The sequence below is a fragment of the Fistularia commersonii genome, chromosome 24, assembly GCF_037954325.1.
Source record: "Fistularia commersonii isolate RoL2024-O1a breed Wild chromosome 24, RoL_Fcom_v1.0, whole genome shotgun sequence".
Taxonomy (NCBI): domain Eukaryota; kingdom Metazoa; phylum Chordata; class Actinopteri; order Syngnathiformes; family Fistulariidae; genus Fistularia; species Fistularia commersonii.
The window spans coordinates 9,976,443-9,992,765 of NC_141307.1; the positions used below are offsets into that span (position 1 = coordinate 9,976,443).

Consider the following 16,323-nt stretch of genomic DNA (forward strand, 5'->3'; position numbering starts at 1 on the left):
TTCTGACCACTACTCACACACTACCCTCATCTTGGTCAGAATGTTCCTCTCGGATCAGGAGGTCCTGATTGAGTAGTTTTTTTTAAAATACTTATTCATCACGAATCACTGCTGTTGACTCACTCAATAAATACACGGGTTGATTCACCACCTGTTGCCATCTAGTGGAAGAGTATTTAATTGTTCTGCCTGTCGCTGCAGGCTCCACACATAGATGTACAAAAACACATTATTTGCGTTGAATAAATAATTTTTGAACCAATAAGGTGAAAGTGGGCATTTTTCTACCGTGGCACAGTGCTTGGGAAACGCCGCTTTAAGGTGTAGCGGTGTAGCCGGATGAGATCTCCAACATATACCTGAATTCCTGTACTTCATCATCTGCATACAAAACCTCATCACTACATTATAAAATATTGTAATGAAATTTAGTGTTCCTGGTATGTACAGAAACTATAGCGCTAGTTGGTTACAGTTATATTTGGCATCTCTTTGTTCTGTGTAAAATTAACGTCAGGTAAATTGTTTTAATCAGTGGACACTGAATTCTTTTTGGTTGAAGTTGCTCAGGTTGGGATCTATTTGTGGACTCATATTTGACTTATTTTTAATATGAAAGCTGCTTTTTACATGTGGAGCTGCAAAGGGTTAGTTGGACAGGATTGAGGAACAACACTGACGGCTAGAAGTTTTAAAAAGTGTTGTTTTTTTTTTTTTGCCAAATGATTCTTCAAGGGAAATTTCACATCATTTTTTTAGCTCACACTTATGTGATGGCTAGGTATGGACCCACTTGCAACACCAATGACTCTGCACCAACAAAGAAAGAGGTCAAAGACTTTACTGAGGCTCTGGCAGCAGGTGAACAGTTCGTAATAGTAGAATGCAGATGAAGCAGAGGAATCTGAGACAGGCAAGGTCAGTACCGGGAAGACAGGCAAGATAGCCTTACCTGTCTTCCTGGGGGGTTCCTGAAGTCTGGAGAGAGAGCGTGGAGACAGACGGGGTTGGTTCAGGGAAGTCAGGGATGGCAAATTGTCCAGTGAGATGGGAAATAAAAAAAAAACAAAAAAAAAACTATCTGCACTGATTGCCTGCCATCAAGGCAGACCAAATCAGCTGACACGGTGGAAGAAGCAATGAGAACTATGACAACGAATACCTCCACCCTGGGCTCGTCAACCAAGGATATGCAAACTCCACACAGAAAGTCCTCCTTGCCAGAATTGAACCGGAGTCCTCCGTGCTATGAGGCCAAAGTGCTAAGCACTGCATCATCGTGCCCCCCACAACATTTACCTGCCAAACTTTAATTAAATGCCACCCTACAAATAACTCAAGTGTAATTCATATGACATTTCAAATAGCTGATATCATGCAAAAAAATTGATTGTGCAAATGAACAATACTTAATTTGACATAAAAAAAATCAAGAGCAGCTATATTTAGAAATATGCCCTTTGTTATCAGTCCGTCTTTAGTTCCATAAACTATGGAACTAGGCCAAGGCTGCAAAGCTCTTTGTCAAGAGCATTAATTGATTATGTATCCTATTCTTACCCCACAAGTGCATTTAAGTCATCGAGGTGACCTAAGGTGTCAGTTTATGCAAGCAGTACACTCAGGATACACACACACACGCACACACACAACTGTATGTACTCGACAACTGTTGTAGGGAGGTATTAAGTAGAGAAGATGTTTCATAGCAGTATTTTCATGATATTTCACAGCTGTGTTTGACCCTGCAAACTCAGCTGCCTGATGTGTGTGTTCTCAGTCATCTGGGACTTAGTGTCTTTCCTCAAAGACAGGGAATTGCTGTACTCCATAACGTGTATTGCTCACTAAATGGTTGCCTAATTAGCAATGAATTTGGTAGCGAAAACAGTATTTTGGGGCGTATAAATGGCAATTATTGATATTAAAGCACCACACGGGGAATTCTGGTCGGTTCTATTGATGTTAAAAGAAGGCATGCTGATATCTCCACATTAAGCAGCGGTGAGGTTCAAGGCTGCTGAGGTACGTCTACCATGAAGCAGGAGATCTGCGAACCTCACTTAGTGGCTCTTCGCACCTGTTGTATAATCGCTCAGCGCAAGAAACTAGTAACACACATACAGTTGTTGACAAAAAAAAAAAACACTCAAGAGTCACATACAGAGAGATAGCAACACAGCCTGAGTGCAGAGCATGCCAGCAGTCAGCCGTCATTGTGCAATATACGTTGAGGCTCAACAGTCCGCAGCCTCTCCCCATGTCACTTTTCAGTATTTGAAAGGTAAATGTGAAAATGCAGCAATTTAGAATAAAAAAACAGTCTAAAGCTGGTGCGGTTAAAGAAAAATACATTTGTAGTGCAAATCACCGAGACAAAATCTTGCTGATCTACCTTTGGACAGTTTTTGGCTGACTGTTGTTAAGGAGTTCCCCGTTCTGGGTTAAGGTTAGAGAGCTCTGCTCTCTTTCTCCACAACCTACCTATGTGAGCTGGGCTTTTCAAGCATGACTATAATAAAGCTTTTAAAGAAGAGAGACTCAGAGCAGTTGGAGGAGATCTTCATGTGTGTCCTCCTCAGTTCCTGCAAGAATATCATCTCTGTGTTCAACCAAACACGGCCATGTTTCACACAGAGTAAGAAAATGAGGCTATAGCTTCATTCTATTTCATTAAGAATGTTTATTCAGTGGTGTGCCATGTCATTTTTCTAATGTAAAATATGTACCGTGGCTCAAAAAAGTTGGAAAACACCACCTTAAAGGCCAATGCATGGCAAAAACTGAAATTAAATAAAATACTTCTAGAACCAAAACAAATTAGTTTGACTAATTCCTGACAGTACAACCGTATGGAAGGCACCAAAATATTAAAAAAAAGTAACACCCGAAAAACCTATTAAGTCAATTATCTGCCATTTATCCTGCATTCGGGGTCGTGGTGATGACAGAGGGTATCCTGGCCGAAAGGCATGGTACACCCTGGATCGGTTGACAGTCGATTTCAGGACCACAAATAATAAGTCACAAATAATAAACACAACTGTTGGCATGACATTTAACATGTTGGTGTTTAAAATTATTGACACAAACCCAACATTTCCCCATGATCAAGCACTTGCCAAAAGGGGCCTGAGCTCAATGTGGGTGGTCGTCAGTCTGGACTGATAAATATAACCAGTCCATTTTTTTTTTGTCATTTTACTTTTTGTCTTTCCAAGAGTGGCAAATGAGGCACGGCCTTTCCTGCCTCCCCTGACTGCACGTCACGGGCCAAAACACGTGCCTCAACTCCCCACCACCAAAAACACACTGACCTGCCTCCAACCTGCACTGTGCATTTTCATAGACAAAGTTCTATCATGTATATACAGTGCTATCTGTTTCCCTTTCAAGTTTTGTTTAGTTAGTTATGGTTGTGTGTCTATTATGGAGTTGTGTCTGCCATGCCTTATTTATTCTGAGCTATCTGCCCTCTGAAGTTGAAAAACCACCAGACACATTTTTGTTAAATGTATGCATTGTTCCCTCTAAGCTGCGCAAGTGCACAATTGCGCACTGCTCGCACACCCTCAGCGCACAAGAAAACCTATCCAACGCAGTTAGCGCACTGCAAATTAATTCAATATATAACATTTTTTTCTGTATGATTTTGCTGTGTAACTCTGTGCAGCCTATTGCAGCATTGACAGTACTTGCGCACATGCTCTGCTCATACACGCTATATAACAATAATAACAGTTTTGCGGAGTTAAGTGACATTAATGCTAACATGCTAACCCCTTATCATGGGGAAACAAGCGGGCACTGACAAATGCGGTTCTTTCAACTTGGAATGACTTTTGGAGTATGTGCAAATTGAGGAACAAATGGTGAAATCGGGTGAGATTTTTTTCTGTTTCGAGTGAGAAAGGTCTGCTCTGCAAAACATGCAGCGAAGCTAAAATAGTAAGCGAGTTTTCCGATGGATAAATATGGACTAAATGGAAGCTGTGATCCCAGGTATGATACTGGTGTAGCCACAGCGTGCACATCTAATGTCGCTCACAGTAGTTCCCCGGTGTCTGTATGCACAGACAACCAATCCCCGTGTAGAGGGAACATTCTACGTATGCATGACGTAAGATAAGCTTGATTGATTCTTTCAGCTTACCCACAATTATTTTTTTATTTTTTATTTTTTATTGAACATAAACAGTATAAACAAATATACATATGTACAAATAAACATGGCAAGGTTGAATCGAATGTCAATGAAACAACCGGGGATGAGCGAGCCAAAGGACATGAGGACATTCGCTCTGTATGTAATCAGAAGTTAACAGTGTTAAAGGTTTGTGAGAAATGTTTAATGGTAGACAAAAAAAGAAATTAAAAGAAAATAATTGAATAAATAGATAGATGAATAAAATAAAATATTAATGAATAAATTAAAAAAAAAAACTTGCAAGGGGAATATAAGATATATTTAACTTGGTGGTCCAAGTGTGTCACGTTATTTTGCTAATCTTATTACCATGCATATTCATATTCCTATGTTTAAGTTTATTTGACATCAATGTCTATTGTGCATATCACAGTTAGCTAGAGTTATAGTGTGCTTATGGGATTCAGGCGTATCCTTTCGCTAAAAATATTGCGCTTTAACTCTACCTAGCAGTGGTCATCATCTGGGCCTCTGTAGGACACCCATGAACACCTGAGCTTTCAGATGTTAAACGGCAGGAGGCCACCAAAGTTCTAACTGCAGTCAGTCTCCCTATGACAAGTCACAATATTCTATACATACTGTAGCGAGCCATGAATGTTGGGGTTTATGTTGATGCTTGTTTTCTGTATGATTTTGGGGGTTACAGGGAATTTTGCGGGTGTGGTTTGACATGCAATGAATTCTGTTTTTTGTTTTTTTACCCGGAATTGAGCTGGAATAGTTGTGGCCAACAACAGCTAATGCTCATTAAACAGATGTTTTAACATCACACGGGTGTCTCCCTGACTTAAATGCTACAATACCATTGCTTGACTTTTATCTTATTGAGCTGCTAACGGTTATTCAATGGAAAAAAAAATGAGTTCTCCTCAGAGAGGAATGACAATTAAAAAAAAGTTCCCTAGGTTGGAGCGTCAATGTTTCTAAGCTGTCGTGAGACCTCCGCGCCAGCAGGGGGCGCTGTTTCACCCATTTTACATTGTCAGACGATGAATCCTTGTCAACTCTACTGAATTGCCTTTGCTCTTCCGGTCTTCCGACTAGCATGGCGAACCCGAAACAAACTGATGAAAGTCCAAACAAATCACTGGTTTCTGGTAAATACACCACCGTGGACAAACCGACGAAGCAGCCGTGCGCACCGGGCGGTGATGTGACCGTGAACCAGTGTTCGGTCCCATCTTTCGACGTCGCCGAGAAGCTCCTTTCCACGCCGGACTCGTGTCTCGTCAAAAACACGCACCGGAGACACATCGCCCTGCCGCCCGTCTACCTGAACAAGAAGAGGACGGGTTTGCGAGAGGAGCTGGAGGCGGAGCTGCTCATGTACTCCCAGAGGTAAATAAAGTAAAATAAAAACATGAAATACAGCAAATTCAATTTTGATTATATTGATAATTATTTTATATTAATGTGCGATAAGCGCATCAGCTAGAATGAACGGAGACGTTTAGATGACGGGTGGGACCTGCGATGCTATATGATTTGAGGACAGTTAAAAAGCATTAAAACATCATTTCATAGACTTTGAAAGAGAATATACGGCTTGATTAGCATTAGCAGTGGCGCCATGTCCATATTGTTCCTTATGGCTATTTACTGGGCCTCTTGAAACTTAATTTCACCCTGTCTCTGAGTGGAATGACAGTGAAAACCCTTGAATCCTGAAATTAAAAATGTTAATACACTGGATGGCAAAACACATTGTTATTCGCAACTTATTTTGATGAGGTTATATAACACTTTATAATTATGATCTGAATTGTGTGGTGATCGGTGATGACGGACAAGCGCAACCCTTGTGTGGAATTGGCTATTATTTATGCCCGGTGTTCTGACGGTGCACAAAATTACAACACCAGAGATGGAGCAAAAAGGAAATAAACTAAGAAATATGCATGTGAAAAATCCATGTGATGCTTCAGTTCCATATTTCCTGTTTTGGGGATTAGCAAAGTCAACCTATCTGCTTCCTGTTCACATTTGTTGTTGCACTCTTCTTCCCCTCTTCCACACTCTTCAACACTCCAGACTGTGGACCGCAGGTTCTCAATTATCTAAAATAATATAAATATCCATCTTCTTTTCCCTTCAGCTACTCCCCTCAGGGGTCTCCACAGCAAATCAACTACCTCCATCTAACCCTATTCTCTGTATCCTCTTCTCTCACACCAGCTAACTTCATCTCCTCTTTCACTCCATCCATGTCTTCTTTTTGGTCTTCAAGTGTGATGGGAAAGGAGACCAGCAATGTTCTGAGTCTTTGAGGAAAAAAACAGTAAGCAGAGGTCAAGATGGTCATGGAGTTTCTTTGGGAGTGCGGAGGGTGGATTAGGAATGAGTCCATTGTTTTGATGCATGTGGTTGGGGGGGTGAAGATTTGGGTAGAAGGATGCTGAGGTTGGGATCTCGAGACAGGAGGACCAGAGAGGAGATTAATGAAGGGGAAAAAAGAGGGCTTGTTGAAGGGAAAAAAGGGAAAAAATCTGAGAAGACATATCAATGAAAGATGCAGCCAGATTAACTCTTAAATTTGTTGTTAGAATGTTATTTGACAGGTGACAATAAAAGCCAAGAACCAGATGTAATGACTCTGCACCGATCCAGCTGGAATTTAACACACACACGAGGTTTTGAGCTTGCACAAATCAGGAGAAATTCATCAAAACTCTCCCATAATATTTGATCCCTTAATTCCTTAACATAAGTCAAACACCTTCATGCTCTTATTTTATCAACCAGTGTATGATTCTCTCCATTACTGCGTATGTCTTGAAACTTCCTAAAGCCTTGCCGCATTGGACATCCTCCAACACGTCCTTTTTCAAAGCTTCTACTCCTATTGAAACATCATAATACATTGTTGTCATACCTTTAGAATAGAACTGCTTCCTGTAGTGTCCATGGCAAGATGCCTACTTTTAAAAAAACGTACATGAAAACGCAGAAGCAGGAATGAGAACCACTATTTTGGTGAGTAAGGACAGCATTTCCCAATGTCAGGACATTCTGAATAGTCATTTTCCAAATGATCGGAGTGGTTTTTTTTATTGTTTTGTCCAAACTGAATATACTTAATTGACAATTACATAAAGAGCAAAGTAGCGTTCCCTTATATCGGAGACATTTCAACGTGAACCATATTCAGATTTCCCTCAAATTTATGGATCAATCAAGCACCCCCTATTTTATTGTATTCAGTGTGTCATTTTGATTTATTATGAACAGCTGATCATTGTTGATTTTTTTATATATACGTGCATCGTTTTATTTGTTTTTTGTCGATTAAAGGACAGATGACATGAGGCCACATCTCAATATATAATTTCCACCAAGCTAACTGTGCTCCTGTCTCTTTCAGCCTAAAGGGGGTACCTCTCGCTTACGACGATATCAAGATCGTGGCCAAGCACGGAGACATAATTGACGACAGTGGCTACATCCACATGGACGTAGAGGCCAACTTTATCGTGTTTCAGCCGCAAATCGGGCAAAAGCTATTGGTGAGATTGGACACACACACACACAATTAAATACAATTCATTTTGGAGAAAGACGGGTTTGACCAGATAGCCCGACATAGATAAGGTTTTTGGTAAATGTTGAAACTTGAAGAGAACTGTTTGTCCCTTAATATGGATACACGGGAGGGATTGTGAGTAGTCGCTACCTGGCAGGAGGCCTAGAGGAATACGAGAGCGGGGAATTATGGATGTGGTTCAAGAGGACATGAAGCTAGTTGGCGGGAGAGAAGAGGATACAGAGGAGAGGGTAGATAATGTGCTGCTGCAACCCCTGAAGAGCTGGAAGGGAGGAGGAAGATTTATCCCCCCAGTGAATCCCTCATAATGAATATGTTATAAGAACAGAAGAAGAAATGCCTTTTTGTCAGTTTCAGTTATGCATACAGCACAACATCAGCGAAACTTGACCAACGGATGAACCATGAACAGAATACAGCTAAGGGACATGCCAGGGGAGCAGTTGGGGGTTCATTGTCTTGCTCAACAACACTTCGATAGGCTAGCAGGAACCGGGAATCAAACCAGGACTGTTCAGTTCCAAGGACGACGGCTCTAACACCCCGAGACACACCGCCCCCAATAATATAAAATATAACCAATAGGAGGAAGGAGTTTTTCAAAGCAGAGAGAGGAGAGTAAAGGCAGGAGTCTGGAACTTAGAGTAGGGACTTTCAAAATCGGAACTATGACGGCAAAAGGTATAGAGTTAGTCAACATGATGGAGTGATGGAAGATGGATGTACTGTGTGTCCAGGGGACCAAGTGGAAAGGTAGTAAAGCTAGAAGTGAAGGAGCAGGCTTTAAGTTGTGCTATCATGGTACTGACAAGAAGAGAAATTGAGTACGAGTTATCTTGAAGGAGGAGTTTGTTAGTAATATTCTGGAGGTGGAAAGAATGTCGGACTTATGAGTCTGAAACTGGAAATTGAAGGTGTGATGCCCAATATTATTAGTGATAATGCCCTGCATGTGGGATGTGAGTTCGAGGAGAAGGAGAAGTTCTGGAATGAGTTTGACAAAGTGATACAGAATGTCCCCAGTGATGAGACACTGGTAATTGGTGCAGACTTCAATGGGCATGTTGGTGCAGGCAATAGAGGGGATGAAGAAGTGATGGGCAGATTTGGTATACAGAATAGGAACGCATAGGGACAGCTGGTGGATAGATTTTGCAAAAAGGATGGAAATTGCTGTCGTGAACCCTTTTTTCCAGAAAAGACAGGAACATAGGGTAACTTATAAGAGCGGAGGTAGGAGCACACAGGTAGACAACATCTTGTATAGACGAGGTAACCTGAAAGAGATCGGTGACTGCAAAGTAGTTGTGAGAGTGTCGCTAGACATCATAGGATGGTGGTTTGTAGGACAACACTGGTAACAAGGAAGTTCAAGAGGACAAAGGCAGAGCACAAAGAGGTGGATGCTGAAAAGGGAGGAGTTGAGTAAGGTTCTGGATGGTCAGGGAGAGCTTCCAGATGATTGGACAACAACAGCTAGTGTTATCAGGGAGTCAGGTAGGCGAGTACTTGGTGTATCATCTGGAAGGAAAGTAGATAAGGAAAGTTGGTGGTGGAACTAGAAAATGCAGGAGTAAATACAGAGAAAGTGGTTAGCAAAGCAGAAGTGGGACACTGAGAGGACTGAAGAGAACAGACAGGAGTTCAGGGAGATACAACATAAGGTAAAGACAGAGGTAGCAAAGGCAAAAGAAAGGTTGCGCAATGACTTGTATGCTCGGTTGGACACTAAGGAGGGAGAGAATGATATTTAAAGGTCGGCAAAAGTGAGAGAGAGAGATGGAAAGGATATGCAACAGGTCCGATTGATTAAGGATAGAGGGAGAAATGTATTGACAGATGCTAGAATAGTGATGGTATGATCGAGCTGATGAATGTGGAAAATGAAAGAGGAGGGCAAGGGTAGATGAAGTGACTATTGTAGACCACAAATTAGCAGAGATTAGTAAACGTGACGTGAGGAAGGCATTGAAGAGGAGTGGAAATGCAGTAGGTCCTGATGATACACCTGTGGAGGTGTGGAAGTGTCTGGGAGAGGCAGTGCTAGAGTATCTGACTAGATTATTCAACAGCATCTTAGAGAGTGAGAAGATGCCTGAAGAATGGAGACAAAGTGTGATGGTGTCCATTTTCAAGAATAAGGGGGATGTGCAGAATTGCGGCAACTATAGATGGATAAAGTTGATGAGCCATACAATGAAGTTATAGGAAAGAGTAGTAGAAACTAGACTGAGAGCAGAAGTCAGCATTTGTGAACAGCAGTATGGCTTCATGCCTAGAAAGAGTACTACAGATGCAGTATTTGCTTTGAGAATGCTAATGCTAATAGAGAAGTACAGAGAAGGCCAGAGGGAGCTACATTGTGTTTTTGTTGACCTAGAAAAATCATATGACAGGGTGCACAGAGAGGAGCTCTAGTATTGTATGAGGAAATCTGGAGTGGCAGAGAAGTATGTTAGACTGGTGCAGGACATGTATGCTAGTTGTGAGACAGTGGTGAGGTATGCTGTAGGGGTAACAGAGAAGTTCATGTAGGGAGTGGGACTCCATCAGCGATCAGCTCTGAGCCCCTTCTTGTTCGTAGTGGTGATGAACAGGCTGACAGATGAGGTTGGACAGGATTCTCCATGGACCATGATGTCTGTCAGGTGGAGGTATGCTCTGGAGAGGAGAGGAATGAAAGTTAGTCATAGCAAGACGGAATATATGTGTGTGAATGAGAAGAACTCGGGTGGAACGGTGAGGCTCCAGGAAGTGGAGATCAGGAAGTTGGAGGATGTCAGGTACTTGGGATCAACAGTCTCGAGCAGCGGAGAGTGGAAAAGAAGTAAAGAGACAGGTTCAGTCAGGTTCAAATGGGTGGAGAAAAGTGTCAGGGGTACTATGTGATAATCAGAATGAAAGGAAAGGTGTACAAGACAGTGGTGAGACCGGCGATTTTGTTTTAATCCCTTTTAATGTTATTTAAATTATAAACTGGCAAATTCTGTTTTTATGTACCGTATTTTCCGCACCATAAGGTGCACCGGATTATAAGGCGTACCTTCCATGAAGCGCCTATTTTCAAAAGAAGATCATATATGAGGCGCACCGCATTATAAGACGCGTTATGTATCCACTAAATGGAGCTGCGGAAAAGGGAATGTCAACAAAACAATCAGATATGTCAGTCAATTTTAGTAATAGATCACCTTTGTTGAAAACAATGTATTTCCAATGTCACAGTTTAAAGCATTTCATAAAACGAAAGCACCAAGAACGACCGCCTCTAAATTCATTGATGTTCATGTCGCTAGCTAGTGCTGTTACCTTAATTTGAATAGTAACTGTAGAGACGCTTCTACCTGCTGCTCTCTGTTCAACAACCCGCTGTTCAAGTTTGTTCTCCAACTATAACCATCTCGCTTTGTTCCTTCGGAAACTGTTTGGTCTTCTTTACTTGGCGCAGGTCATCTTGTCAGTTCTTCAGTTTAAACTCTGCATCGTAAGCGTGTCTCTTGAAAGGTGCCATTTTGGGGTCTTGATACACACACAAGTGGTGTGGGACTGGAATTCCCCTTTACGGTTTTTACCAATGCTACTTTGGCAATGCGCACACACACACACACACACACACAAATGGAAATGAAAATACACGCTTTGCACATTCATATATTCCAGCATGAACCGTGCGCTACTTCTTCTACGGGAGAAAATGGAGTCGGTGGCTGCTTCCCGTAGTTGTGAGACCTCTTATAGAGACCTCAATATTGATCCACATATAAGGCGCACCAGATTACAAGGCGCACTGTCGGTTTCTGAGAAGATTTAAGGCTTTTAGGTGCGCCTTATAGTCCAGAAAATACGGCAAATAAAAGAAATGATCAGTAAACTCACTCGTTTCAGCAAATTTGAGGTATTTGTTAGTTTTTTTTTGGAATGATAAAAGCTTTATTTTGATGACGTTTCGCCACGATAGAAACAGAGATGGTGCACATAGTGAGTTGTCAGGTCTGGGTGGAATCTTCGCCTTGGGTCACGCGGTCCTAATCCCACTGTTTTTGCATTTGCAGGGCAAGGTGAATAAATTGGGCTCGACTCACGTAGGCTGCCTTGTTCACGGCTGCTTCAATGCCAGCATCCCCAAGCCCAACCTGCTCCCGGCGGACATCTGGAGGGAAGCCGGGCCCGGCCTCAACACCGAGCTGGAGTTTGAGGTGACCGCGTTGGACACCGACACTGCAGGTGTCCTGCTGATCCGAGGGAGGTTGTACAGAACCAGGCAGGTGTGCCGTGGCGTGTGTGCGTTTTTGTGGGATGAAGCGGTCAACTGCATATTGTCAGTCGGTAATCACCCACTGTCTCGTTAACCCGTCCATCACACGTTTGGGGTTGAATTTGTTCTTGCTTTTATCTTGTTTTATGAAAAATATTGTTTTGTATTGTATTGACAGATGCAGACTATAGTGGACCATTATACACTGCTCAAAAAAATAAAGGGAACACTTAAAAAACACATCCTCGATCTAAATGAATGAAATATTCTTATGAAATACTTTGCTCTTTACACAGTTGAATGTGCTGACAACAAAATCACACCAAAATGATCAATGGAAATCAATTGTATCAACCCATGGAGGTCTGGATTAGGAATCACACTCCAAATTAAAGTGTAAAAACAAACTCCAGGCTGATCCAACTTTGATGTAATGTCCTTAAAACAAGTCAAAATGAATCTGTGTTGCTTCCTGAGTGGACACTATGATTTCACACAAGTGTGATTGACTTGGAGTTACATTGTGTTGTTCAAGTGTTCCCTTAATTTTTTTGAGCAGTATAGATACCTGTCATGTTTATAACACGCAACTTCATGTCTCGAATAAGTAGGCCTTTAAGTTGTGACTTGCATTCTGCATGAGTACAACTAGTAGACATTCTCCAATACAATCGGTGAAAATTCTATAAAACCATCTATACCATGTGTATAACTCAGGTTGACAAATGCAAACTATCTGCAACACAGCATATTGTATTCTAAAAGCTATCGCTTGGAGGGGAGCCACATTTAAATTTTTTTCAGAGGGCACATTCTTTGCTCAGATCGCGTGTCGTTTGAAGTGTGACCGAATACCGCTTCATACCCGCGCTCCCATTCTGTGTCTCAGGGTCCAGGAGTTGCTCGCTATGGCGGATAGCGCAGAGACCGGCAACTCAACAAACCAGCAAGAGCCACTGGGTGAAGAACAGACGCTAGAATCGTCACGTGACAACGTCAAGAAAGACAGAGTCAAAGAAAAAGAGACTTCCTGCCAACAGGAAGGGGTCAAAACAGGCGATATTGACCACAATGAAATAAGCATAACAAAGAAGAAGAAAAAGAGAAAGGAAAAAGTGCTAAAAGAAGTGCCTGAGGAGGTTGAGCTCTCTTCTCTAGAGACTCAAAATAGTGACTATAGCAGTAACTGTAGCGACCGGCACTGCAAGAAACGGAAACACGCCGCAGAGAGCAATGAAGCGCTGACACACAATGCCAATCCAGAATCACCCGTGTCCAAGAAGAAGAAGAAAAGGAATATTGTCTAAAAAAATTTAAATAAACATCCCGTCAGGAAGGCCAAGTTGATCCTGGAAGAACATTATGTCACGCCCTAGTGATTTAACACCGTTTGGTCCGAGGGGATCTGAGGCATTTGGGATGTAATTGCATTCTTTTGTCTAATGAGGGAGCAAAACAGCTTTCACACTGAAAACAGGCCATTGGAATGAGTTCAAATCCCCAGAACAATCTCATCTGATTTAAGAACCATATTAAAACCTTTAGGACCCATTGCAATATAAAAAAAAAAAAAAAGATTTCAATAAATTGTCTGTATCAAGGAATGAGAAAGCGAATGGTTGTACTTTTCCATTGTTTGCCCTGTGGTCGATTGGTGAGATTTCCAGGATGTACCCTGTCCCTGCACAAATGTCAGCAGGATAACCTCCCTCATATGAAGAATAAGCAATATAGAAAGTTAGTCTCATGTACTACATTGTAATTACACCAATATCTTTAATTATGAGACAAGAATGTACATTTTCAAATATAGAGTATCTTAGAAGGCGATTATTTACGTATTATAACCTTCATGGATCATTATTTTTTATGTGTTAACAGTTTGCATTGGAGGTGCTCCCTTTTACTAAGTATATTTCACATGCTAATAAATATTTTTGCATTTGATTTACCTTTTTTTTTTTTTCTTTTTGCAACATTCCTGTTTTTTTAATCAAACATATTCCTTGAAAGACAACATATAGAACATATATTCTCTTAACAACCAGCTTCTATCACCGGGCCAAACATTCCTATGTTTTCTCTACCCCCTCTTTGCCCCCCCATACACACACACACACACACACACACACACACACACACACATCCTGTCTTGCAATGGGGAGTCAAATTTGTTGTAAGGTGCTAAGTGTCTGAGAGCTTAAAGAGGACAGATAAGCTCTAGTTAATGTGATTTACTTCTCCCGCACTCAAACTCTTTTCTTTTAGCACAGCAAATTGTTTTGATCACTATAATACTAAATCTTTTTTTTATACAGATGCATTCATGTACTCAGACACACAGATATTTGTGGAGATGCATCAAATAGCTCTCAGTGAAGAGGGGGGGCGGGTTTAAATGATGAAAAAGACTTGCATGTTCATTCTTATTGCTAATTTTTGCATAAATGAATAGGATTTAAACTGGTTTAAGGTTAGAATTACATCTAACTGATAGTTTTTTGTAACTTTTAAACCAGTCAAGCGCAGTTAAAGTTAAGGCATACAATAAAAATGTACTTGGTAACCAATGCAATAAAATAGAAATAGATAAAACAATATAAAAGTAATTGAGAGCCATAAAGTGTACATCTTTTAAGTGAAACCTCTGGAGGCAGAAGAGGAATAAACATGGACGCAATCCACCTTCTTACCGCTAAGTCAGGGGTCGCAAGAGCAGCGGCCCAAGCAGAGAGACCCAGACTTCCAGCGTCTTCACATTCACCTGCAAACCAATCTATTGAGAGCTGCAAAAAAGTAACCACAGAATCCACAGGACCATTAAACCAGGTCCCCTTAATTTCCTTGCGTGTAGAAATTCTGTCCGTATAGGCGATGAACTGAATCAGTCCAACCCTTTTGCTGGAAACATCCGTTTGTACAAAGGCTGAAGGGCCCGTATGCCATCGCAGAGGAACTCCCCCCAACGTCCATGCGATGTTGCAGAGGCATGTCAACCATTTTCATTGAAATTTAAAAGTCCTGTATCAAAAAAACATCCAAAAATTTAACATCTTCACGCAAAAAAAGATGTAATTTTAAAATGGTGAGTTTTAAAACATTGAAATTCAGTATTGCTGAAAAAGTGACAGGTTTATGATCATCGACAATAACCCTGACTCATTCAGTATACTACAAATATCTTTAAATAAAAATATATTCAAAGCTTTTTTGCTTTAAACTGAAAAATTGGAATCTTTTAACTATACCTTTCAGACAAATGTGGTTGAGCCAAATGCACATTTTATTTTTAAAACAGTTGGGTTTTAAAATGTGGCATAAAATTTCATTGTCAAGCACTAGCGGTTTTTGAGTTTTATTTGTAAAAAGGGAAAACTGAAATATTTAATTGCTGATTTTAAAATTGTTACAAGACTTTAATAGCATATAAAGACCTAATTTATAATGGTTGTCTGATTTGAGTTAACTGGATTTTTTTTCTTCTTTTTTTTTATTTTTTGTTTTAGTAAAATATTGTTATTGTTATGTGCTTTTTTAAATCCAATACTTTTTTGGCACTACTACAACAATTCTATGTTGTAATTCTTTCACCATTAATTATTTTGTGATAATTTAATCATATATTTTACCTGAATCTTTTTACTGTTACACTTCTCATAATATCTGCATTTTTTTATTGTTGACAAGATTTACAGCAAGTAATATTTGAACTATTCAACAGTGTCCCTTGAGAAATTATAGCTGTTTTTGGAGATCTTATATAAATAACTTATGTCAAAAATACCCAGGGCTGTTTAGAATAAAGATCATCTAAACATTGGCACTGATAGTTTCACAGTTGCATATTAATGATATGAACACTTATGAGTTTGTATGATAAAATTAAAAAATAATAATTTTACCACCTTGCAATATCTTCCCCAGTCAACACTGGGAACTTTCAACCAATGTGAATTACTTCTTGCACACTCTGCATGACCTCTGATTGTGTAACCTGTACTGCTTTAAATTGACAAAAAAAAATGGTTAGCTCTTCCATGACCTAACCTTTTCCTGCATTGCTGATTTCAACACCAACTCACGTGCACCTACATCTCACCACCCCTGTCACACCCGTTAATTTATCCACAACCTCGTCCTGTTCTGTCCTTATGATTACACCCCTGTCTCTCCCATCCTCCTTTTCCCTTCCTCCTCCTCCCCCAACTATTTTTTCCTCTGATTTATCGGAGGCACTGTGCAGTTCACACACATTCCGCTTCAGACACCTGCCCCCCCCCCCCCACCCCACCCTTCCACCGCCTCTCATATCCAGGC

The 16,323-nt window shown here is 40.7% G+C and overlaps 1 protein-coding gene across 2 annotated transcripts; it reads left to right on the plus strand.

The window, feature by feature from the left end:
* Nucleotides 1-5,233: 5,233 nt before the first annotated feature.
* On the plus strand, nucleotides 5,234-13,348 carry polr1f (RNA polymerase I subunit F). 2 transcript variants are annotated; one of them, XM_086171378.1, is made up of 4 exons: nucleotides 5,234-5,548; nucleotides 7,572-7,713; nucleotides 11,804-12,016; nucleotides 12,896-13,348. In XM_086171378.1, the coding sequence occupies exons 1-4, from the start codon at nucleotides 5,256-5,258 to the stop codon at nucleotides 12,923-12,925; spliced, it is 678 nt and encodes a 225-aa protein (XP_086027504.1). In that variant the 5' UTR covers nucleotides 5,234-5,255; the 3' UTR covers nucleotides 12,926-13,348. The 2 variants fall into 2 exon arrangements, with proteins under 2 accessions (XP_086027504.1, XP_086027503.1); XM_086171377.1 differs by having other exon boundaries at nucleotides 11,804-12,012.
* Nucleotides 13,349-16,323: the final 2,975 nt, after the last annotated feature.